We start from the raw sequence: 26549 nt of genomic DNA, 5'->3' as shown, positions 1-26549 counted from the left end.
ATAGGTATTGTGGTAGTTTTGTTGTAAAAAAAGATGTTTTCTTAACATTTATATACTTGTGAAGAACAGTACTTTTACCTTTTCTGTTTTGCAAACATTGACTTGGCAAAATGGGCATGATAACTTCTTTACCACTGAAGCCCATCAGGGGACATTCATACTCTCATGTGATGGGTGAGAATCACTTTGAATTTTGCATGTATTGTATAATGTTTTATTTTTACCTTAGTTAGGCTTTTGTGCATAGAAATAATTTAACATCGATACCTTGCAATCATTGCTTGGAGTGCTGTAAAAGCAACCAATTCCTCAATATATTTTAATGGCATTTCACTAGCAAGGTAACTAAACGTCCGAGTATGTTTGTATAATTGTCTAACAAAACCTTTCTGTTCTGTGAACCAACCCAGTAAACTGTCTTCTTGAAGCGGTTGACTGTCTTGTATACCATTAGTATAATCTTTGATTATATTAATCACTTAAAAAACAGTTTACCAGCCTCATTTTTAATCATAAATTGATTTTGCCATCACAGCATCCTCAGTTTGATCATGTTAAGAATTTCACAGAAAAGGTCTTGACATGATCAAACTGAGGCTGCTGTGATAACGAAATCGATTTATGATTAAAGAATGAGGCTGGTAAAATGTTTTTTAAGTGACATATAAGCCTAACAAGGCTTAAATGTTTGTGTTTTAGTGTCACATTAGTAATTTTAGTGTCACATTTTATTTTTATTGTGATTTTAAGCTTTTGTTGAAGGAAACATTACCTTGTATTATGTCACTATAGAAAATTGATCAAGGTTTCAACATAAGTACTAACATATATGTTACAGGAAACATCAGAACATACGAGAAACAGTTTTCAGCCCGGTATGAAGCTTCGTATATGTGGTACTTTGTACAAAATATTAAAAAGGAGGTTGATGGGGAAGTAATGCCAAATAAATGGCGTCTTAATCAAAGAAATGTGAGTGAGCTCCACTGAAGCATTCAAGATAGTTAGATACTGGGTTAATCCATTTATATCATACAAAGCTATTTTATTTTGAACTCAAGGTTTAAAAGAAATGTTAACACAACATTCGTTTTTTAAACACAGTTACCAGTAATGAATCTTTGCTGCTTTTAAGCAGCCAATGTATCTCAACATATTTATAGTCAAGATGTGGCATAAGATATTGAAATGCTGGTAGATGGGTATTCAAATTTATTTCAACTTTTTTTTAGTAGGATTCAGTTCATAAACTTGTTTTTGGCAAGTATTTATTCACTGTTGTCTATCTTTCGAATATGACTTTGAAGTGAGATGTAAGACTATTACTATTAACAAATATATATATAGTCAGTGTTTGTTATAGGTCTATTCAATTAAATTTTTGACAATGTTTTCTTCTTGTACTAGTGGGAATGTTTCAACAAACCACTGAAGCAAGGGGAACTCTATGTTTTGTCCAAGCGTGGAGGCAAGAAGTGGAAAAAAAGATTCTGCATTCTCTTATCAGATTATACCTTTCAGATTTATAAAACCAAAGAGGTATTCAAATTTTTTCACTCTGTTTTTAGATTAACTGATGGCAATTGTTGCTTTTGTCTTGTAGAGTGCAGATGATTCAACCAGTGTGAAGAGTAACTTAGTATTCATTAAGTAGATAAACCGCCAACATTTTTGCATTGATTCAATGTCTGCAGACAATTTTGCTGTGTAGGTTACTGTGATTAGCCCACTTGCATGCACTTGAGCCAATAGAGTTTTTTTTGCTATTTGCTTAAGGATTATGAGAATGGTGTGAAGCCAAAAGCGTCAACAAAGTACAGTGGCTATATGGTCACGGGAGATGTTGATGGACATTTGCAGGAGAAACTCACGATTGCTGGCCGTGACTTCGGTATGTTAACACTTCTACGTATTTATGACATTTCCATAAACTAGATTTACTTTAAGTGTTGTCTGAGTAGTTTCATTCAAAAGAGCAATTACCTTTACATGTTGTAAATATTTATGTTTTTAAATGAGTTGTAAAATTTCAGGAAGGATTATCAGACTAACACAAATTGTAGCTACAGTAAATGAGATATGCAATTATGCATGCAATACTGTGATCTCATCATTTTTAATTTTTGTCATTGCTGCAGTGCTTCATCATTTCATCAATCAGGTGACAATTTAAATATTTACAGGTTATGTGAACCCAGATATCAATTCGCTTGGTAAGAAAGTCACGTTGATTGGATTGGCTGGTCCTCGCCCTACCCAGCATGTGTTTCTTGTTGACCACCCCTGGCGAGGAATGGTATATTTTGCCGCAGAAACTGCCATCGAAAAAGATCAGTGGTTAAAATTTCTTCGAGACAGCGTGCTTCGTTTAGAAGGTAAAGTAATCAAGTAAAACACGGCCTGTGGAAATGCTTCAAAAATATAATAAAACTTGCCCCCTCGTATAGGCAGTAGGCACTCGATGTATTTGAGCAAGAGAACTCATAATTGCTTTGATGCTGATCATTTAAACTTTTCTTCACTTAACGATTCTTTGTCTTTCCTGCAATGGGTGCTTCTCACATCTATTACTTTTCTATTTTAGCAAGTGCATTTCAATAATGGATGTTGCGTTGTTTCAATACTAATTTTAGCACTAATGTTGGTTTTGGACAAAGAATATTCAGTTTCTGTTTTTTTGTTTATATTGTGTTGTGCTGTCAGGAGTTGGCAATGTTGTTCGCTTTAGGGCCCCAGTTTATCATAGACGTAAATTTTACCGAACGGCCATCAAAGTGTTCAGATAATAACGCAAAAAATGAAACAACAAACGTTATTATTACCCATAATTTCAATGCAGTACTTTCCATAATATTTGTAAAAGAATAATTCATAGTTTTATATCTCCAAAGTTGCAATTTATGCGTAATGGTGATGGTTGTCGAACGCCGACCCCTGTGTGGAGTGATATAGACAGACATTACATTTGTTTATATCAAAAACTAACAAATTGTGATCAATGAAAGAGATCTAAATGCTTTCAATGAACCATACATTCCCTAGGTTGCCAGTGTGCGGACAAAGTTGGGAAAGAAGCGTTTTCCTTCGCAGTAGAGCAATCGGTCCGTTTGCAAGAATTTTTTGTTGATCGCTCCATGCTATCTGGCACTCAACAAGAGGTTGGTTACTTTGCTAACATTGAGTGCATTTTTTTTAAGCTAAGGATTTTTCTTAAACTGAGGTGTAAAAACAGCGTCACGTCTGAATTACAGACGTTGTAACTATAGAGGTAGGCAGAGTCATTGTATTAACAGGGTGAAGTTCGTACTTGTGCTTTAATGATAATACTCCACAGGACTACACCTTATGTTATAGTATGCAGTGTTTTTGAGCGTCTTTTTTTCCTTTAAATGAAATTAAAGTGACTGCTGTTTTCGTGTACTGGTGTGCCTTTTTGAGTCGCTCTATTTTACCGGATCATTTTCTTGCAACAATTTGACAACGAAGAAGGCTCATTAAACATGCCATTAAATGTGGAACCGGTGCTCTTTTGAGCGTTGTACCAAGGCTATCACTACATCGCTATGCAGCCGAGTTTGCAATACAACGCCATGCCGGTCTGTTACTATTCGGAGAATCCGATTCGGAGACAGCCTTTTCCGAAGATTTGTAAAATCTAACTGTGGCATCTGTTTATTCAAATTAATTAGCTTATAATAGAGGTTAATCAAATAAAGTCTCAGCGAAAAAGGAAAAGTTGTCAAACGTGGTTTCGTGATTAACAATAGTCAGTGGTTAATCAAATGAAGTCCCAGCGAAAATGTCTCAACAAAAGTTGCTAGATATCGCTATTGCCAATATCTGCAAGATATCAGCTAATTTACATCTACCTCACTGAAACAATATGATATCTGTCTCGTTTGCATGGGTATGGGAAGGTAAACACAAAAACCGCTTACCTGAATGATCCCTGCAAATTCTCTAATAGAAGCCGTCGCTGGATTTAAGAAATCACCGAATCGGTTTTCTCCGTAAAAGGTTGTCTCCGATTTGGGATTTATTTGAATCTGTCTCTCCGAATTGGATTCTCCGAAACGGGCCATTCCGACACTATGCAAAGCCACGCATCATTATCATTATGTTGCTGGGTATCCGAAACAGTTTCTATTTTCATCTTCTAGATTCTCACTGATCTCATATCCGCATTTCAATCCGTGGACTGCAGAGAGGTTCTTGTTCCTCGGATGACAGGAGGAATAGCCAACAAGTATAAAGCCTGGTGCTTTGTCCTCTCATCCATCCATAATCTTATTCACGTAAGTCATGATGCTTTGCTGCTAATTTTAGTTTGCTAGTACCAGCAGATAGTGCGTTCGAGTACTCGTCCACCCAGAGGAGAAATGGTCTTAATTATATACAAAATAAAGAGCCCAAAACGTAGATCCATCTTCAGCAAACGCTTTGTAAAGTGAACTATTTTCATCTTCAGTGCCATTGTATAATATTTGATAAAACTACCATTAAACGTTTTATAGGCAGAGAAAACTTTTTCTCGAACCGTTAAAAATTTGGGTCTGCTACTATTCGGTGAGTCCGATTCGGTGAGTCCGATTCGGTGAGTTCCTAACCTCTAACCCCTAACCCTAAAACAGCAATGATAATTAGGCTACGGTACCCAATAATTTAAAAAAAAAAATTAAAAAAATCCCCCATTAAGAGATCGGACTCATTGAAACGGGCCATTCCGTAAAAATTTCATGATCAGATCACCGCTTCAATGCGTGATGGAAATCTACAAGTAGATTTGCAAAACAGATTTAAACTGAAATCATATTGAATTGATATTAATAACAATACCGTCTATTAATTTTTATTGCTTATCTAAGTACTGTAAATTAGTAAACTTCGGTAGTTGTTCATTGTGATGGCTGTTTTTGCTTTAAGTCTGTTCTAACAATTAAGTCTGTTTAGTCTGTTTTAGTCTGCTATTAAGTCTGTTTTAACAATCACGCATTGAAGCGGTGATCTGATCATGAAATTTTCAACGGTTTGAGAAAAAGTTTTCTCTGCCTATAAAACGTTGAATGGTAGTTTTATCAAATATTTCTGGAAACTTCCTTGGTTTCGTATTATTGTATAATGTATATACACTGTAGGGTGGGCTGAAAAACACTTATTTTTGAATTTCAAAAAAAAGGTGTTCTAAAAAGCTGCCAAATCGACCTAGAAATCATTTCCCAAAATTTTGGGGGGTGGCCCCCTCAATCGGCCGTGCCACCAGGCCCCAAAGGTCAATTAAGGGTCAAATCGCCATATCTCGAAAACTACTTGGGCTGGAAGGGTCAAACCAAGCTCAAAAAAAGCAGAAACATAAAGTTTCTATCTATTCCAAGAGAACTTTTTAGTATAGTTCCACTACAAATTGAGATATTTAGAAAAAACACATATTTTACTAAACCGAGTGGTTTAAGTCTTGGAAAAATTGTAGAAATTTTCACTTTGGTGACGCATTCGGTCTGAAATGTAGCAAAAACATGTATATAACGTTCAAATTAAATCACTAGTAATTGTATCCAAAAGACCTTAAGAGCCTGTTTCATCCTATGATGGGATTCAGAAGGTTCTTATTCAAGAACTATATGAATATCCCATCACAGGGTGAAACTGGCTGTTACGGTTTTTGGTACCGGTACTAGTAATTGTATTTGATTATATTACTCTGCTTGGCCATGTGTTTGGTATTGAGCAGTTGAGCACTCCTTTTGTAGAGTTAATAGTTCAGTTTTTGTATATATAATAACATTCAATGGTTTTACTTGATGTAATGTATATAATATTTTGCAAAGCATGCGAAAACAACATAGAATTTAAAGCAGTTATTTTCTCCTCTGATGTGTTACAAGTACAAAGTCATCAAATATACAATTAATCTAGCATTGCCTTTTCAGTTACATACTTGCAAAGTCGACTGATTTGACATGATTATTGATCCATAATCAATGCTATCATCAAATTATGAGTAATGGGCAACAACTATATCAACTATATATACTTTCTACAACCAGTGAGCAAATTGGACATAAATTAGCAAGAAAACATAGCATAATATACATTTCCGTTTTTCTCTGAAATTGGAAGGTTCATTTATGATAGCTGTCAATAATTTATGGGGCACATTGACTACTTAATTGCATGCATCCCAACCCATAGGCCTATGTATGTTGTATGAACCACATTTAACTGCACCTTGCATCAGCACATTTCAATCCTGCATCACACATCTATTATATATAATAGATAAATATTATTCAATCTGTTGTTAATTTACATGGTGAATTGTTTTTTTGTCAAACATTTTCATCAGTTTTCGTGAACAGATTCTTTGTCGTATCATCCCATCCCTTCTTTCAAATGTTGCAACTGAACTGGATGCTTCAGATACAAGTTTGACATGTCTTTCCACAGTTTGGTTATGGCAAGGATGTTCAAGTTGCAATGAACTTTGCCTGATCTGTTCAATTTCACTATCATTGAGGTGTCTTGTTAGAGGAGGTTCTTGCTGGCCAGGAAAATCCAGGTTCACCATTTTGTGAAATGCCTTTGCTTTCACATTGATTTTCGGAATTAAAAACTTACGAACTGAACTTGTTGCCCTCTGGCTCTGCCTGTCTTGATCTTCTAGTTCCAGAAACCATCCTTCAAAGTTGTGGTTGCCTAATTTGAATTCAGGGATCCTTCCACGCAGGGACAACACTTTGTTTACAGCTTGCCTGTGGATACTTTCATCCACGTGTCCAAGCATCCCCAAAATAACTTGTTCAGGATGTGCATAAAAGCCATTTCTTTCCACAACTTCAAAGGGAATATCGGCAATTTGTTTGTTTGGAAATTTTATGATCCTTTGTAGCATATTATAGAAGTTTTCTGATCCATGTGTAATTTTGTGATTTTGCTTTATTTCAAACCATGATGGCAAATATATCAGCATGCAAAATTTTGCTAGCAACACCTAATTGGTTGAGGGATTTTCTGTTGCAGTATAAAAACGTAGGATGCGACAAGCCAGAGTTAGCCACCTTGAGTGCATAATTGGACCAACCTCGATCAGCTTCAAGTCTATGTCAACAGATCCAACCATCACTGCCAAACAAACATTGTAAGCGTAATTTTGATCTGCACTGGGATTATAAATAACATTGTTAGGCAAAAAAGAAAAAGTTTGGTTGAGAATAGAAGAAAAAGTGACCACAGGCCAATCAGAAACACAAGAGTCAATGGCTTTTCCAATAGGCCCAGTAAAACTATCTGGACTATTGGTAATGCCATCGAGAGTTGTAAAGACATGGCACGGATGGAGTTCATTTGCATGTAAAAGGCACACCGACCACTGCAAAGGTCTCTTAAGAAGTACTTCCAGGCATTTTATGTATCCAGAATGGGGTCCAGCCATTGCAGGAGTCCCATCCGTTCCTACCATTGCAAGTTTTGTTTTCAATGCAGTGCCTTCCATAGCTTCATGTACACAATTTGCAATAGTTTTTGCTTTTCCATTTTCAGGTGAGAAATGTGTTAACTAAACCAAGCCTGGTTCACCAACAACTACATAATGTTCTTCCAAGACAGTGGCTTGATAGTGCCTGCCATTATCTGCTTCAAGAAGTGAGAGTACTGACCTCATTATTTCGTATTTCTGCTCTGCTCTGAATCAGCACAGGAATTAATCTCGCAGTACTGATATACTTAATAATTTACAGTTTGTGTGATTTTGCCCCTCAAGTTTAGCATAAAAAGCGTTTTTTTGAAATAACATAATTTGTAGTGCAACTACGATAAAAACATCTTTTAGGACAGATAGAAACTTTGTGTTTCTGCTTCATTTGAGCTTTGTTTGACCCTTCCAGCCCAAGTAGTTTTCGAGATATGGCGATTTGACCTTTATTTGACCTTTTGGGCTGGGTGGCACGGCCGATTGAGGGGACCACCCCCCAAAATTTTGGGAAATGATTTCTAGGTCGATTTGGCAGCTTTTTAGAACACCTTTTTTTTGAAATTCAAAAATAAGTGTTTTTCAGCCCACCCTAATATACAGTAATACAGTATGTGTAGTAACAGTTTAGTTTTCCAAACGTTTTCTGAACGTGAGTTTAGCATCTACATTCTAAGTTTTTATTTTGTGATTAAATTGATCCAGCATTCCAGCCATTTTGCTCCAAAGAAAAGATTGTGAACTACAGTTTAAAGCTCAATCACCAGCTGGTGTTCGTTTGAAGTGAATGCATTTGAGTTTATATATAGCCGGCGATACAGTTGTAAGCACAGCTTTAAAAAATCACAAAAAGTTTCTGTAACAGCTGATGGACTTCACGGTGTGGTCGCTTTGCTTGAAGAATTTTTGTCATTACAAGACACACTAAACATTTTTTTTCTTTTATGTTGGTTTAACGTTGCCACACGTTTTAAATGTGTCAAATGAACTGCATAAAAAAGTAAATGACTCTAGTTGGTTTTCAGGCGGTCTAAAGAATTTTCCATTGATTTTTTAATTACGTTATGAAGAGATAAAAGTTGTTTCTTTCTAATTTTCAATGATAAGTTGTATTGCTATAATGCTATAGTTACTACTATCATATGATGTTCCCATTCTTAAGACCCACTTTTTATGTGTGGAGTAGAGTCCTCGATTAGTTCAACATGGGTTAACAATCAAAATCGTGAGTTGTTAAACCTACATGAAAACGGTTGATTCTTGTCAATTCTTTGAAATAAAAACGCAATCCTCTTTTCTCCTCACAAGCAAACAATTCAAAATGGCGAAGTATTTATTTAGCTTTCCAACTGAACAGGCTCCAGGCTCTGACCACAATGAGGTTAGACAAAAACTCTAGCACTCGTCATATATTCTATAATCTATTTTAAATGCTTTGTGTTTTGCTATTAAGGGGACACTCCTGATGGAATATTAATTTCAGCCCTTAATAAATTGGTCGAAAAATGTGTTTAACTTGTAGAGCGACCTACAGTCCTACATATTATATGTCTTTGGAAAGAGTATTAAAATTGCAATCAAAATGTGGCACTTAAATAGAAGAAAAACGTTTCCAGAAAAAAAGTCAAAAAAATGCAAAAGTTCTTCCATTTTTTTAAATTTTTTTATCACTGGTAAAAAATTTAGTAAGTTACAAGGAAGAAGTTATATCATTCCTAACTTTTTGCTGGCATTGTCGCCTTCTCTTACCCATATATAGTGATGAAAGATTTTCTTCCACAGGTGTATATTTCAAAAATAAATGAATTTTGAATTTATGTACCAGAATAACTTGATATATTTGCAACTGTTTTTTTAAATTTAAGTGAAATACACAGAGACAGAAATAGCAAAAATCATTTCATAGATCACTTTTCCAGTATATATTGGTTATGCCTTCAAAATTTCATGCTATTCTGACAAGAAATAAATGAGTAGTTAGTTGAAAACATCAAAAAATGACTTTCGAAGAAAACTTATTTATTCGAAGAAAACTATTAGAAAAATTATTTCTATCAGGAGTGTTCCCTTAACATCAAGTTGAGCGTGCAATGAAAGATATTGCTGCAATGTGGTGGACCAATAGCAATAAGATGCATAAAATTTGTTGAAATGAAATACACTACAGCATATTCAATCAATTTTAAGTTTTTTTTGTAATTATATCGGTTGAAGAACATGCTGTAAATAGCGTGAGTTTGTTATATATTATTTCAAAAGATGATTAATTTGGTGTCAACTGTGCTTATTGCTGCAGTATGCACATCAGTGTGATATAACGGTACAATACATGTGTCTCTCAATTGGTATTATGCAAATGACACACGAGAATAGCCTGTATTTATTGAATTGCCATTTTATCATGACAGAATATGCGCACTTTAATGAATGTCATGTGCAGAAATGCATCACTCATTGTATTTTTGTTTGAGATGAACTATACTTCTCTTGACAATATTCTATTGAACAATCGAGTGTATTTCTTGCACTATACACTGATGAACTATACTTCTATGTATAGTGCAAGAAATGTGTTCTATATGTCTTGCACTATACATGAAAAGCGGACAACGCTATGATGTTTTCTTCATGCTTGAATATGTGCAAGTGCGGCGTGGTTGACAATTTTCAACTCAAACGAGACTTTAAGTCTACAAATTAAATGATATCAGTTGTTTTGTTATCAGGGTTATCTGACAACCCGTCTTCAAAAATGTCAGAATAAAGTTCTTGTAGCCTCAATATATATTTTTTTTAATTTTGTGCTTGTTTCTGAGACCATGGCTTACTTAGGGCACTGAAGTCAGAATGAGTTTGGCGACTGTTTTTAGACATCTCAAATTTCAAAATGTAGGTCGGACTCTCAGTCCTTCCAACTCTTTTTCCCTTCGTTTTAAGTAGAGATGAATAAAACGAGGCCGAATGTTGAAAACCACCTTCAGCATCATTGGCTGTCAAACTGAAGTTGAGCAGTTAATAGCAGCCACTCTATCACTCGTGTATTAATGTAAGAAATTGTTTACTCGCAGGGTGTTGTGGCAAAGCAATACATCACTTGGAGGAAGGTTTGCGAAGAGAGATGCCACGAAAAGCGGGAACATATTGTTTCTAATCTTCCAGAAATAAACTCCGCTTATAACAAAGCTGCCAAGTCTATCAGAGGTGTGTGTGGTGTTGTGTGTTGCTAGTTTCTCCGTCGTGCCCAGGTTTATCTCTGAAACATCAGATTAAGTACACGGGAATGTGGTGACCTACACCCACTTATTTACATCTGTCGCTTTGGCTATGAATGCTGCTATTTGCATGACACTGTAATGTCTTTACATAACTTATTACGTAAGAATCAATACCACTATAGCAATAGCCTCTTCAGCAAGCTCACGTAAAAGTATAAATTAAGCTAATTTTCTTGTCCACTTTCAGGCATTTAATTAGATATCTCGCTTAGGTATAGTTTTTTGTGGGCGACAAACCGACAAGTTTTTACTATTTCGTCGTAAAGACATTTCTTGGTAAAGACATCGATTCTTAGTAATTCAACGGTATTTCAATGATTTAACATTTTATTTATTTTTAACGTTTCGGAGAAAAAGCATTGTAGTATTAGTTGCAGATGGGATATGAGGTATCTGTAAAACTCATAATCAGCAAAACCTCCAACACAAAAAACACTTTCCTTTCAGATTCACTTTCACCCGATAGTGCATTGTACAAAACTTGCCGGATTTTACCATTAATTTCTATTTACTGATAATTTTAAACATTTAACTTTGAGTTTCGTTCATTGGGGGCCTTCTGAGCTTCGGCTCGAAACGACCATAAAACGGCTCCCCAGGCCTTTTTTTTACAGAAATACCTACACTGTGAAATGTGAATCAGCCATTTTGTTTGGTTCACTACAATGGTTTGTGCAAACACACTTGAGACAAAAACATGTCAGTTCGGTAGTATAGCAAAAAATGAAAACTGTTGTATTTTGCTTGGTATTTCATTTTTTTGTAGTCAACGTTCAGATGAATTTTGTAATTGCGCTCGGTGTAGGTAAGAGCGCAGCTATGACGAACTAATAGATATAACCGGCTTTTCAGCGTACGAATTGTATATATAGACTATCCCCTCTTTTGCTAACATGTAGCGGCAAACATGTATTTTCAGATAGTTTGCTTTTGGCACAAACGTGAAGTTGTTCCACCGTCTGCAGAAAATTATAACTTTTATTCCCAGAGCAACTGTTTGCCGATCAGCAAATCAGTCTATCTTTATAGTGATTCAACGTCAAAAGACGGGGAATCAATGTAAAAAAGGACTAAAATGCTGACTGAGTGATGCCCATTTTTGACTGAGCAACCCCTGACAGCAAAATCTGACATTTTTGCATTGGCCGTCTGCATTGATTGCAGTCTGTAGACGTTGAATCAAAGTAAAAAAAATGACAGATTTTGCTGTCTACGACGTTTTGCCGTCTTCTGTTATTTGTGTGCTGGAATATCGCATGTAACTATTAAGTGAAGTTTCCTTTCTCTCCCGGACATCACGTTATTGGCGACAAGTGTAGTGAAATCAGCAACTTACTAAAAATATCGCTATCCGGCTTCATTGGTGCCGATTAGCCTGCAAAGTACTAGTCACGATCTTTCACTGAAACTTCCATTGCGTCAACTCTCATTACAATTCCAGCGACGCTTGCACAGTGCTTCGACCCCGTTCTCCGGGAGAAGGTCCTGCCATTGCTTCCTAAAGTGGTCAACACAATGTCAGATTCTGTAAGTTAATATCTTTATATAGTTAGGACATGTAAATTATTGTGTTCATAACATGCCAAGAATAAATGGTTGTTAAGAAATAATAAGCTTAAGTCAAAATCTACAAGCACTTGCGTCTCTAACTATTTTAGGAATGAAGTAAGTGATGTGAATAGTGCGACAGAAAACGTGCTCAGTGTATTACATCAATATAATAATACAGTTGTCTTCATAGCACCACTTTTTCACAGGTGTGCCTGACCATGAGTGCATCAGCAAACGATTGTCACATGTTCTGCTTTTGAATCATTTTGCTTGCTAGTGGTAACAATAACATTTTTTGATTTGTTTGTGTCGTTTCTGGAGCTTCCTTTATGCCAACTCTTCCAGCCCACTTCCCTTGCTCCCCGCATTAGTGCATCACACTCTTTATGAATCCGCTGCTTTTGTGGCATGGCCAAAGTGTGTCTTCGCTTTTTCAAAAACCTCGTCTATTCCCGCCAGCAAAATTGTTCTTTTTTATATTGCCTTGTAGGGTTGCAAAATGTATTGCTTAGAAGAATTTACCAACTTTATTTTAACTTTTGTTTTACATTCTTCCACCAGACATACGATTCTCATCATGCATGGTTTGCAACCATGGATTGCATTTTTGTGACATGTATTTTTGTTCTAATAGGTCTAAAGCAGTCTAGATTTTGAAGCGATTTAAATCTCAACTTCTGAAGTTGAATTGGTTGAACCGTAGAATCTACTTTTGCGTATTAATAGCCATTGTTTTGTAGTAGCATTCCAAAATGTTTCTTGGGTGATTAAAATATCCATTTTGGAACTGTGATATTTTTGTATAGCTTTGGTAGAGAGATACTTTTTGAAAACCATAGACAGATAATCGAGAACAGCTTAATAAGATTGAATTGCATAATACAAAAAATAATACATAAAATAAAATAGAATAGAATATTTGTTTTGTTCAGATGAATTAAGGTATTTTCCTGACGAGGGCATGAAGTTTTGCCGAAAACGTTTGAAGTTATGTAGCTATTTTATTTTATGTATTATTTTTTGAATTATGCAATTCAATCTTATTGAGCTGTTATCGATTATTATCTGTCTGATATTTTTGTGTCTATCACATGTAGAACTATAGAAGACATGCAGCGGTAGACAGCACTGTTTCAGCTTATTGTGCTCATCAGTACTGAACTTGTTCTGAGACATAGAACGCGATGTTCACCGAGGACACAAAGGTTACTGTAGTTCTGATGAGGTCCAGAAGCCGATGAGGTTGCTGCAGCTCTGATGAGGTCTGGAAGACGATGCAGCGCGTTTATTAATTCATTCTTTTGTCGTTCGACTTCCAATTTGCGTTATTAATTTGTTGTGTAGTGTTTGTACAATGGTTCATTTTTATAGGTGGGTCTCACGCCATGCACTTAGTTTTGTGCTTATGGCTAGAAAGAGTCATATGGAACAGAAAGTGCCCCTTGTTGACTCAATTTCATAGTTTGGCGTTTCTCTACCGGTGGAACTGGTATTCATGTCAGGGGTGCCGTAAAGTGCTAAATACGTGGAAGTGGTCGATGAATTGATTGGTGTATTTTGTAGTAAAGGATATTGGCCAAAATCTCCACCATTATATAACAAGATACACTGTCGGATGTTAATAATAGCAAAGGGGTGATAGCTGGGTCTGCTACTATTCGGCGAATCCCATTCGGCGAGTTCCCTATTCGGCGACAGCCTTTTTCGGCGAGTTTCCTATTCGGCGATTTTTTGAAAATCCAACGACGCCTTCTGTAAATCCAACGATTGAATATTATTCAATATTCAGACATTGAATCAATGTAAATACGAACTGTTAAGCTAATTGGGTTCTTTGAACAAATCGAATGGTTTTTGAAACTTTTTGTAAATGTTTCTCAGGTACAACCTATAAAGTTCCCTTTTTTACACGATTTCAACGTCTGGCGACGTTAAAACGATGTAATTACCTGTATATTACAAAAGTTTTGTTGACATCAAAAGTTCTATGACTGGTATGAGTTACAGCACTGGTGTCAGAGGCGGAAAAGGTTATGAAACGCTGATATATTGCAACTTTTTAGGCACTCTATCAGCTTAACTGCTCTCTTTCCACACCACTTACACTCATCCAGCGCATGCTGAGAAGTGTTTTTGGCTTGGCGCCAATTTTCTAAAACTTCCTGTTGACTTACGTTGTGCTCTTTCAATAGAAGACAAAAGGAAAGTTGTTATCATCATGAAAATGACTGCTTTTGTTAATTGTGAAGTTATTGGCTTTTTGACTGTTTGTTTTTTGCAACCTCTTTTCAAACTCATTTAACGTGGTGTGAACAAAATACATATCCCAATCAGAAAATCAGTCCTTTTTTATATTGATTGAACGTCTGTAGACGGTACATCAACGTATCAGCTGATACTGGCTGACTGGTTGTCTGCTACAAAATTGGTCAAAACAACTTTGTCACGTGGTCAGGCCTAGCTTGTTAATAATTAAACAACCCCAGACGCGGCTGCTACTAGTTTGCTTAATGACACAATCGTTCGTGCTGTTCGTAGTCTTTAATAATTTCTCCTTTGATTTTACGCAGGGTGAAAAATGGTTGTTCATCCAGCGTGTAAGTTCGTTAATAAAAAGCATGGATAATGTTTAGGCAATTTTCCAGACAGCAAAATCCGTCATTTTCACAATGATTCAACGTCTGATGTGAATTTGATGCATATGCTTGTTCAGTCAATGAAACGTCTACATTTTTGCGTTATAATAACGTTTGGCCACGTTAAAATAAATCTTTACATTGCAGCTTGTGTCTCCCATCCGCGCCACTCGCGAGATGTTCAAAGCTCTCGTTGGGGGGGTGGTCAAGCAAGTATCAGAATCCAGTCAATTTGCCAACAACCTAGACCAGCATTTTGTGAACGAGCTTGATTTCGCCCCAAGGTTTGTAGTTGATTGAAATCTATTTTTAAACGCGTGTACTTTATTTTAAGATTGCATGCTGTCACGAGCTAAACCGCGTCACACTAGCTTACAAAATAGGACAAGCACAGAAGCAGAAGGATCACATCGAGACAAACAAGTTAACTCTGTCATTTGCACATCTCTCTACAGTCCTTTCCGCATATGGCCTTCCTGGGAGACTTGTTTGTCGGTTGCGTCAGGACTGTGGAGTCGGGCGAAAAATACACGACTCTGGCTCATCGATTTATAACTGGTCGACTCCGATGCCGTTTCAGCATTGCCAGATTTTTTTTAAACTTTTGGATTATTTAAAAAGAGTTATCATTAGTTTTATGAAATGTTGTGCATTGAAGTTGTGTTGTTAGTAGTAGAGTTTTGGTGTTATTTATCACATTGTAAGCCGTTTAAAATTCAAGTAATGTTTTAGGCAAGCAGGTTTGTGTTTATTGTTCATCGTTTTGTATCGAATCAGAGTCGGCCATGTTTTAACGACTTCGGACATGCCAAAATCCTTCCAACTCCACATCCCTGGGTGCGTCGTCGATGAGTGAGATTGTCTTCTTGACGATCGAAAGGAGGTTGGTTAGACACCCATTGGGAGCACTTGGCTGTGTCTTAGCAGGACCCTTAATGATGTGCTCCTAGGTGGACACGAAGATTGGCTTCCTTGGTTACCCGTCCTTTTAATCGAAATCTACAACCATTAAGCCTCGTCACTTTTTGCATAGCTCTTAGTGGTTGGGATTGAAACGCATCAATTTCAACCCAGTGACGGGAGTCATCTGTTTTGAACCACCGGAAGCGAAAACTTGACTTCAAGATTGACAACATTGCCAGAAATCCGTTGTTTTTAATTTTAGAAATCCCGAGTTTACTCGTCCTAGTGGGGATATGTTGAACCATACGAGTGCCCAAGTTGACTTTTTGAAGTCGATTTTTCCACGTACCAACTTCGAGATCCACTTGAGAAAGGTTTACACCTATCAGCAGCAGGTGAGGCGGCTTGGTCACGTATGCTTGTGGTTTGACCCCCACGTCGATCAAGATAAGAGTACAATGTGCTATAAATAGCCAAGTAATTCAAAAATTCTTGCGAGTGGTCATTAGCTGTTGACCCGATAACTATCTGCAAAGTAAAGCGATTGTATGATTATGGTTTGCTTTTTGATAAAATCTGCTTAGCACCAGTAACTTTTTTGCTAATTTGAAGTACACGGGCCTATGAAATGTATAACAGCCTGGTGTGTTTACGCTTGCAACTGTATAGCGTAAAAATGTTATTTTTTTAATTTGAAGTGTTTTTTTCTTGATTACCAGTTGCTCGATTCCGCGGTGTGCGCTTTTGAGACTTTATGTGGCGACACAGTGCTTGAAAATGATGGAAAGCTCACTGAAGAAATTGTGATCACTATGCAAAACCAAGTCCTGAAGGTATTGTTATCTTAACCTGGTTAAAGTTAATTTGTATTTGTTTTTTAGAAATGCGCGTAAAGTGTGTAGTTTGTGGCGTACCTCCTGGTGTGATGATATCACCCAAGCAATAACACAATAACTATTTTTTACATTGGTTCAACATCAGCAAGCATTCAATCAATGTAGAACAGACTGTTTTTCTAGCTGGTTTATAACACACAACACAATACAGATTTGCATATTTTCTCTTTCACTTTTGAATAAAGTTAATTTAGTTTGATAAGTGGTTTTCGTTTGTAATTTTCTCCATTCATATTTCAAAAGAAGCGTCCCAACTAAAAAGTTTGACTATTTTTTGCATTGATTCAACGTTTACCGACGTTGCATCAACGTGAAAATGAGCTAATTGACTAGTTGACGTTTTTTCGTAATTCGTCGAAGTAGTTGGCACTCGCGTCTTGGTTAGTATTTATTTTCTTTTTATAATATTATGTATTTTGCATTGCTATAACATTTTTAACGGGCGTGTGATGACAGCGAATTCTCCCAAGTCCAATTGCTTAACAACAAACTCCGTCATTGACTGACATGCCCCTCTTGACCTCGTTGGTGAATGAGCGAGTGAACTTTTGACTGGTGTGATTTTTTTCACTGAAAGCTTCGTTGCGCAAACAACTTGTCGCAAACCCAATACAACTCAAGTTGGAGCTCATCGCAAATAAGCAAAAGTCACAGATTCGTAGAAAAGTGGCTTCCACAAATCGCATTGTTTGCATACCTATGTTTCTGAAGACAGATTTTATGAAAGATTAGCTTTTTACCAAAATTACGGTGTGCCAGATTTAAGGAAGTTTTACCCAAGACGAAACACCGGAAATTGACAGAGCTTGTAGAAATATTACGTCACAATTACTGTACTTAGTTTGACTGTTAAGATTGTTTATTTTTTTAACGATAAATGTAGTGATTTTTTGGTGAAGTAGAAAGTAAAACCAGAAACAATTACTTTAGGTTGTTTTAACATTTCGTTAATTTTCGCTTGTAGTGTAGGCCTATGCCTTCCGAATTGTGTTTTGTTTATTATTTACTTGGAGGATGCAGGCTACCAAGTTGTGTGAAACGTCAGTGAGGCATATTGACACACTTGATTTTTTGTGCCGTTTACTTTCAATTTCACCTGTAAACACAGCATCTACTGCTCGAAAAGCATTCCGCTGATAAAATTGTCGAAATTTGCATACTTGTGATGCAGTACGCGAGTTCCTCTCTATATCTATTGGTTTGTACAAAACCAGCCTGGCAAACTCGGTAGAAGAACAACGTAGCCTTAACTGCTCAGTGCAGTTTTGATTTCTTCTTCCTGTGACGTCACGCGCCACCTATAGCTTCCCAGACAGCAAAAACCGTCATTTTTACATTGATTTAACGTCTGCAAACGTTGATGTTGTCTCGGTTACTTGACACTTGTGCATAACATTTCAATTGAAGCGGACTCAGTTGCGCCTCCGCATACGCACATTGTGTACACTGTACAGCCGGTAAATTGTCATTTTTTACGTTGATTCAACGTCTGAAGACGTAACTGATGGCGCATGTCTCGACTTGCATAGACCCAGACAGCAAAATTCGATCACAAGTAAAAATGATGGATCTTCCTGTCTGCGTACTTCTTTATATTTACAACAGCTTGGCCTTCGTTTCCTTTATTTTCCAACCAAGAGAAAGCGCAAATTTTGCAATGAATTGATTGAAAAGTTTGTCTTGTCATAGAGGTCCCCCGCTCTGTTTGTTTTGTCATAAGGGTCCCCTGCTTTGTTTGTTTTGATATTTGCGTTGAAATCTGTCTTTTGTGATGCTACGCATTGAAACTTATCCTCGTTTATCCACCTGCTTGCAACGACTTTGCCGTTTTATCAACATAAAATAGTGCAGTAAAAATAAAAATCTTTTGTTGTTTTGCTTGAAATTTGGAGATTTTGCGTTCTTAAAACGCTGCGAAATATGTCGATAGAACGCCTAAAAATGAAACGGCAACCCTGTGGCTTTTTCGTCACTGAAAACTTAGATTTTGTCTACAGGTTCAGTGCAGTGAGAATGCAAATGTTTATTTACGCTTGTGATTATCAGCACATTGTACGTCATCGGGTGTCATGTAGCTTTCATTACGAGCGAGACAAAATAGATTTGACGCAACATGATTTATCACTCTAATTGCTCACACTGTCAAAAGCTAATGGCATCTCAAAATCACTGGCAGCACTATTTTACATTCGCGGTGCGGTCGCACTAGTTCTGTATTTTTTCTGTACGTTTCCACTAATCCTGCAAAAATCAAAAGTGTGGCCGCTGATAATTGAGATGATATTCATTGACTGTGTATTCTCTATGACTTTTGATTAGTTCAGTTTTTTTAAGCATGAAAAAGTAATTAGATCTTTCTATTGCTGGATGAGACTGCCTTTATTTTGTTCACTGATATTACAACATGAAATGACGAACAATCTCATATTGGTCAAAGTAGTTTTGACAGTGCATTTATTAGGAGCAGTGCAGTTATAATCAACTCACGTTTGAAAAAAAAAATCTTCTGTAAGTCAGAGACTGTAAACAGCTTTGACAAGCATATCTCTAACAAAACACGAAAAAGTTAAGTCTGCTGTTATTTCCTTTTATCCAATTAATCTGAGAGGCTTAAAAAATCACAAAACAAATTTAAGTCAAGGAAGCCAAGTTTTGCGCCTATCTTGCTGACAGTCTACCCGCCTAGCAGTATCTATCTTTTACCGGTGTAACTTGCCACATGTTACTTGTACCTACAAGTGTTATTTATCTTTTGAGTTGGGTAAAAAATCTCAATAAGAGTAAATTCCACGAATCGATTCTGTTGTTAAATTACTTTTTGCTACATAGCCTAGCTATGACCCAGCCTGCAAAAGTTTCAGCTATTTACATGATAATGTTTCTATTAAATAGCGGCAGAGCATGGTGTTTGTTCAAACATAATCACAGCTGTGAAAACGTTTTTGTTTTCTTGCAATACTTAAAATTCCAAGAGAAAGCCTGTTATTTTGTTTAAAATTTTTATGATTTTGGAGCACTGCAATAGTGTATCTTGTAATGGTCCATCAACCCAGGCTGTAAAATCCGTCATTTTTACATTGATTCAACATCTGCAGACGTTGAATCAAGGTAAAAATGGTGGATTTTGCTGTCTGGGTTGTGGAAGGAATCAGTTTTGTGTAAAACATTTGGATGTTCACTGTTCAGTCCAATCAATCAAGTGAAGCTTTGACGTGTTGGATTGTAATGCACTGCAGTTCCGGTATCGTGCGTTCTGAAACCGTCAAAGTTCTTCGTTGTATCAACACTAAAGCGATGTAATTGAGTTTCCAGAATAGTTTTTTCAATACGCGTTTTTATCCGATGTGTCTCATCCTAACCACAAAATCAATTCGTTTCACATTAATTCAACGTTTACAAACGTTGGATCAGTGCAAAAAAGTTTTGGTTTAGTGGTTGGGCTCGTTCCATAGTATAAGACTCGAAGGTCCTTTGTTCGCCACCCGCTCATAGCACGCAGTATGTCTTGGAAGACACTTAATGTTGTTCTTGAAGACGGAAACCAAGACTGGCTTTTTTGTCCTCAATCCATTTATAACTTTACTGAAAAGCTATTAAGTATGCATCAGATTGGAAAAAGCACTCGACAATTTTGGTATAAGCCGCGTTTTTGTGAAGTTCAAAACCAAATTAACTTTAGCACTTGCAATATCTGGGTTCCACCGGCAATTAAACAAACATTTCGTTTTGGAGGAAAAATGATAATCAGTTATTACTTGCCACCCAGACAGCAATCAACGTCATTTTTTCATCGATGCAACGTCTGCAGACGTTGAATCAATAAATCAATACAAAAATGATGGTTTTGTTTTAGACAGCAACTCTGTCTTATTTACATTTTGCAGTGCGTTTTAATACAACATATCCCGACGTTCAACCGCCGTAAAAAAGGCTGATTCCTCAGTTAGGTTTTTATTGTTGTTTTGACTGCCATGGTTAGACCAATCTCATTTCATATGATTTGAACCAAGCATCACTTAGTAAAAGCGCTTACAGCCGAAAATTTGACAATTCTGAGGCTTAACGACGATGAAATTACAACTGTAAAAAGAACCATAATCTTACATGTCCATACCATTGAAAACCGAATTCCAGCACCATTTTGAAATCTTTATTTGGAACCACAATAGCCCTGGAGCTACCTCGCCCACTTGTGGAAAAATTTTCACATTGTCAGCTCTGATGACGACAGCCACGATATATGACGTCAATTTCTATAAAACCCAAACCGTCGCTTCGGGCCAGTGAATGCTGAAATACGGCCGCAGGCCATCAGCTTAAATTAATGACCAAATCGTAGTCCCGTCTAAGGCATTCACCTTTTGCTCTGCATGATTATACCTTGTATAGCAGTGTTGCCAACACGGGTATTTCGTGGTCAGGTTTTTCTTTTTGGTCATTTGTTGGGCTAGTTTTATGTCTTTATTTGGCCAGTTGATTTATGTTGTTTTTAATCGTTTTTGAATTGTTAAAAAACATCTGTTAAGAATAATTTCAAGTTTATCTTTCAATTGATTCTTGAACAGGAATATTTAAAATAAAAACGCTTCAAAAGTATTTAAAAATCTTGAAAGCGTTGTTGTGTATTTGCATTAGGTCTAGCAATGTTTCAACGTTTCTAGCATTTTTTTTCGCGACGATCTGGCAACCCTGTTATATAACACTTGATGTAAATCAATACCACCTTCTCCAGGCTGGTATATGGGACATAAAATTTTACCTACACCTTGTAATTACATTAATGTCATAAATCAAGTTGACATCAAAAGACGTTTATAAACCTCCACCAAGACATAAATTAACGGTAAATCGAAATACATGTTTACAGAAATTGGACCATGACATTGTGTTGGCACAGAAAAGATTTTTCCGAGACATTCTACTATGTGCAACTATGGAGTGTGCGAGAAAGTCAATTGAACAGCATTGTAAACCGGTATGTTGGCCCATTGGTTTCAGCTGAAACAATTAAGACAGGAAATCAGTCATTTTTAACATTGATTCAGCGTCTGCTGACGTTGAATCAATGTAAAAGATGACTGATTTGCTGCCTTGCGGTTACGTTTAACGAAGTTTCCGCGACGTTAAAATGACAATTGTCAACTGGGTTTATTTATGCTTCACTAATACTTTATAAAATACTGATAATAATTAATGATACTACTTTAAAGAATAACTAATTCGTCATGAAATACCGATGGTTTAAGTTAGTTGAATTTGTTCTGCTAGGTGTTACTCTTAGCATTGAACACTCTTTGGTGGTATTAACATCATTTATCGTATTTTCCAGCAAAAATTGCCGTTTTTACATCGTTTCAACGTCGTCAGACGATGTAAAACAGTAAACTTGTTAGCTGGGCTGTGTACTCGATATTCAGCGTTTGTTAGATTTATTACTTTTGGTTCTGTGGCAACCCTTTGATGTTTGTTGAATCAAACAATAAATCTCAACGTCATAATGGTTTATTTGGAAAGTAGAAAATTGCTGTCCTTACGATCAGTCATATGCAAATTGTTCTTTGTTATTTTTATATTGGAACGACGTTTCAAGTGTTTTGCGTGGATCTTTTACCAAAGCTCAAACAAATAGAATTCGGTTATGCTTTGCATAGCGCTTCCTTGTAGGTCTCATTGCAATCGGTTTAATATTCTTTTCAGAAAATGCTCGGTTTTGAGGCCACCATCCCTGAGGACCTGCGATGTTACCTCCCCATAAACAACCTCTTCACCGAAGTTCTGACAAACCGATTTATCGAGCTAGTTGATCCAGGTACGTAGCCAGATATTAGAATATAGGCTAGTATGGTTAGGATTGTTTTACTGTACTATACTGATTAGAATAAGATGAGAAAAACATATGATGACAGTTTGCGGATAAGTTCCAATTTGGTGTCAGATGTAGACAGTGGAATAGCCTCTAGATTTTTTGTAGCAAAAAAACAAAACATGACACATGGTTTATCATTTTTATTGCGGTGTTATGTTTTATTCTTTTAACAAAGTCTCTGTTCTAATAAACTGCTTTTGAGAGTTGCTCAAACAAAAAACATTGCTCTGAAAAGTTTTCTTGCAGAACGTTTTTGTCAGCAACAAATTGAGAAAACTCATGTTTCATGTAGGGCATTCTTCCATCTACATTCTACATGCCAAGAATGTAAAACTCTCAAAGTAATTTTTTTAACAGTCGCTTTTGTTTTTTGATTCAAATGGCAGCAGCAATAAGTCTTTGTCATTTTTATACTTTTTGCCAGTGCTTACTTCTTGCATGAGACAAATACATGACGACGCTACGTTCCTTTCATCTGACATCTTCGGGTCTGAAGCTTCTTTGGCAACAATTGGAAGCTTTACAAACAAATGCGGGTATGTTTCATATAGTTTTGCTCTTCACTTTGAACCAGACAGTAAACTCTGTCGTTTTTACATTAATTCAACGTCTGCAGACGTTGAATTAATGTAAAAATGACAGATTTTGCTGTCTGGTTGGCTAATCCCAGCTAGCCAACGGAGGAGTTCGACGTTGAATCAATGTAAAAAGGACTGATTTGCTGGCTGGGTTACCTTTGAAACCTCTGCTGTTTGGCATGTGTTGTTTTTGTTGTGATGATTAAAAATAAAAACTGAATCTAGCTGAAAGGTGATTCCCCGACACTTTTTCAAATGTAAATCTACTTGAATCACTGGCTAAGGTCTCTTATCCCTTTCTCATCATTCTGTTGGTTCAAGCACAGCGAGTGGTATATGCTGCCCTGGCTATATCGCGTCAATGCCGAGTGAATTTGAAACTGCACAATACGTGACTTTGCTTGCTAAGAATATTGAACTCATATCGCTTAAATTGTTCTACAAATGTCATTAAGATTAATATCAATTATCAAGGTCTGCTGTTGAAAAAATGTCATGAGTTATGAACGATGGCTCAACTGTTGACGTGAACTGCTGTCATAGTACTCTAGTTTATTTTAACGACACTTAGTGGATGAAATAGGCCTAGTTTTCAGGAAACACCACAAAAACTTCAGAAGAAGTTTTCTCACTCCAAAGGTTTAAGTCCTCTCAATCATTGAGGTTAATGCATTGCTTTGACTCACCAAGCCAGTAGTCACAGCTGAATGTCATATTGATGCTTAGGGAAATTGTGCGTTTTTTGATTTTAGCTCAACTGAATGTGTTTTTTTATATCGAGTACAGTATAAAATTCTTTTTTTAAAAAGGAGTGTTTTTCTTAAAGATTGACTTTTTCGATCTTATTTTTAGCAACGTGGAAGAATCCCCGTTCATTGGTAAACGCAACTCACTGGGCGAGCCCGAATATGACACCAGTGAGATCACGCTGCTTACTCTCACAGCGGTTGATCCCAGCGACGTTGCATCATCGTCAACTGACGCACGGATGCGTGTTGACGCTGAGGATGGAGTTCCTAGAATGTGCAGAGACTCTGAGAGTGGCGAGTGCGGAGACATGGACGGAGAAACCGGGGAGTGGTTTCCTCAAAACTGTGAGATAATAGAAGAAAGAAAAGAAGAGGAGGAAAGAGAAGAGAAATCAGCAGACCGTGACACCTACTCGAAAGAAAACGGGGAAGAGCCAATCTTGAACACGTTTCCCGGACCAGCGGGGGTGAACGGCGAAGCTTCTTTTTATCACAACACACCGACTACGAATTTTACAGTCGCTTCACAAAACTCATCATCTGGAAATCTGCATCCTAACTTTGTGTCGACAACAGGTGGTAGTTGCCGGGCGAACTTTTCATCAGAGAGCGGAGAACCGGAAGATACTATGAACAGATGCATCATGTCTTCATAGGGGCTGGACCCGGCGAGCAAAAGGTGTCATTTTTACATCGTTTTAACGTTTGGAGACGTTTATCTGCGTTTGGAGACGTTAAAACGATGTCAAAAGAGAACTTTTTGCGAGCTGGGAAGTCACTTCGGTTGCCATCAAAACCAAACCCCATCATTAAAGAAAGCATTGCTTTTCCAAGGGAAAAGGGTCATTTCAGAGTTGAAGGTGCAGAAATGTAGTGGAAGAGAAAGGAAAAGTTTGTGATGAGATTAAAACTTGCTTGATAATTCGTCCTCACTCGAGTAATTCACTTTCCATGCATTGCATTCCAAATCACAAAGTTTCTTGTCACAATGTTGAATTGTTTGGCATCTGTCTGTCACTGCCCTTTGAGAGTCGCTGGAGAAACTCTTTGCTTTTATCAAGACAAAATGGAAGTCTTTTTATTTTGCAAGTTTTGTATTATCAGATGTCTTTTAACAAACTGCATTTTATCTTTTCCAATTTTTGTCCAATGATGTGATGTGCAGTCTTTTTACTTCGTATATTACGTTGATTCAATGTCAAGTCAGAGGCTGCTGAAGCTTTATATGACGTTTTTGGGCGGGGCATCAAAACTGTCCTTTATATAGTTTGGTGGTAGGATGACGCAGCGGGTAAGGCGCTTGCTTTCTAATCACGCAATCCTGGTTCGACTCCCGGCTTAAACTGGTTGTTGAAAAACACCGCTCACCTCTACCCAGGGTGTAATAAATTGGGTGAGCGTAGTTGCTGCAGGAAAGGCGGCTGAGAAAGGAATTGGCCGCTCTACTCTTCTTAATGCCGAAGGCTTAGTGTAATGAGAACCTGATCTTCTCATACCCGACACTTGAATCAAGTGTGGGACTCACCTTTACTTAGTTTGGAGAAGTTAAAGAAATTATGGTGATACATCTGAACAGCCCCTAAGTTTTAAGATGTTTAATTTTCCTTTATCTTCTACTGCATGCTTAGTGCTTACTGGTATGAACTAGTTAAAACCGCCATTGCATCAATTCAAAGCACGTGTGCTAATTCGATTCACAAGCGCAAGCAAAGTGATGTTTTCTGTGATATAAAACCGATCATAAATATCTAATTGTGATAGCACCAAAAAGCAGTTCATTCGGCCTTCAGTGGATGCAGAGCCGTTAAAACAATCTCATATCTATCAGCACCGTGATACAATGAGCTGAATGGCACCTTCGCGTTGTTTTTCTGTTTGTCTACGACTTGAACGTTCTTCATTTTGAGCTTTCAAGAGGGGAAACCTTTGAGACAATGTTGTATATAAACCGAGAGCTGCATGTTGCTATATTTTAGATTTTGGCAAGGACATTCATATTTTGTTCACTTTAAATTTCTCGCCTTAGGGCCAATCTAATGACGTGGATTATGACGAATCGTGACAGTTCAAAGTACGGATGGATTTTTTTTGCTGTTTGTCACATGAAACAACCAATTTAACGTCAGTAGATGTCGATGTGCTGCAATGACTTCTGCCACAACTTTTAACTTACCAGCGTTTCTTTTGTTTTTCTGTCGGAGTTTTTGTGGTTACCACAAGCAAAAACTTACCGGTGAAATACTCATTGATGAAACATTCCCTGAACAGGTTCGGTGAAACAAACTGAGCAATATATAGAACATGTTTGTGCAATATTGAAACCAAATAGTTCACAAAGAATTGCAGGAAAGGTTTTCATTGGTCTGCCTTTCTGTATGAGATTATCTTTTTATTTGTTCCTTGTTTTCGTTTCTGCACTAAACAATCAGTAGCAATTATGTCTCCATGGATTGTAAATCTGCTATTGCTTGTTGTTTTTATATATATGTTTTAACGCTTGTTAAACGCAAATGTAAATGTGCAGTCTTGGAATTGAGAATAGAATAATGCATTAAAGTACCTACCGTCAAAAAGATATCGTTTTAAAAATGAAAATACAATAGTTTGTTAGTTAAATTAAAGGGAGGAAA

General features: G+C 36.9%; 1 protein-coding gene across 2 annotated transcripts; it reads left to right on the top strand.

Annotated features, from left to right (window-relative positions):
* LOC145774724 (protein Niban 2-like) lies at positions 1-26549 on the top strand. 2 transcript variants are annotated; one of them, XM_082586021.1, is made up of 16 exons: positions 1-174; positions 839-972; positions 1408-1539; positions 1777-1891; positions 2199-2375; positions 3043-3158; positions 4161-4295; positions 10534-10666; positions 12182-12267; positions 15075-15211; positions 16093-16225; positions 16550-16663; positions 21594-21701; positions 22424-22535; positions 23017-23128; positions 24023-26549. In XM_082586021.1, exons 1-16 carry the CDS (start codon positions 111-113, stop codon positions 24573-24575), a joined length of 2361 nt encoding a protein of 786 aa, XP_082442147.1. In that variant the 5' UTR covers positions 1-110; the 3' UTR covers positions 24576-26549. The 2 variants fall into 2 exon arrangements, with proteins under 2 accessions (XP_082442147.1, XP_082442146.1); XM_082586020.1 differs by having other exon boundaries at positions 2184-2375.

Source organism: Aplidium turbinatum, chromosome 7 (genome assembly GCF_918807975.1).
Source record: "Aplidium turbinatum chromosome 7, kaAplTurb1.1, whole genome shotgun sequence".
In the NCBI taxonomy this organism is placed as follows: domain Eukaryota; kingdom Metazoa; phylum Chordata; class Ascidiacea; order Aplousobranchia; family Polyclinidae; genus Aplidium; species Aplidium turbinatum.
The sequence above is the reverse complement of the archived record's forward strand: the minus strand, read 5'-3'. Positions and strand labels throughout refer to the sequence as shown.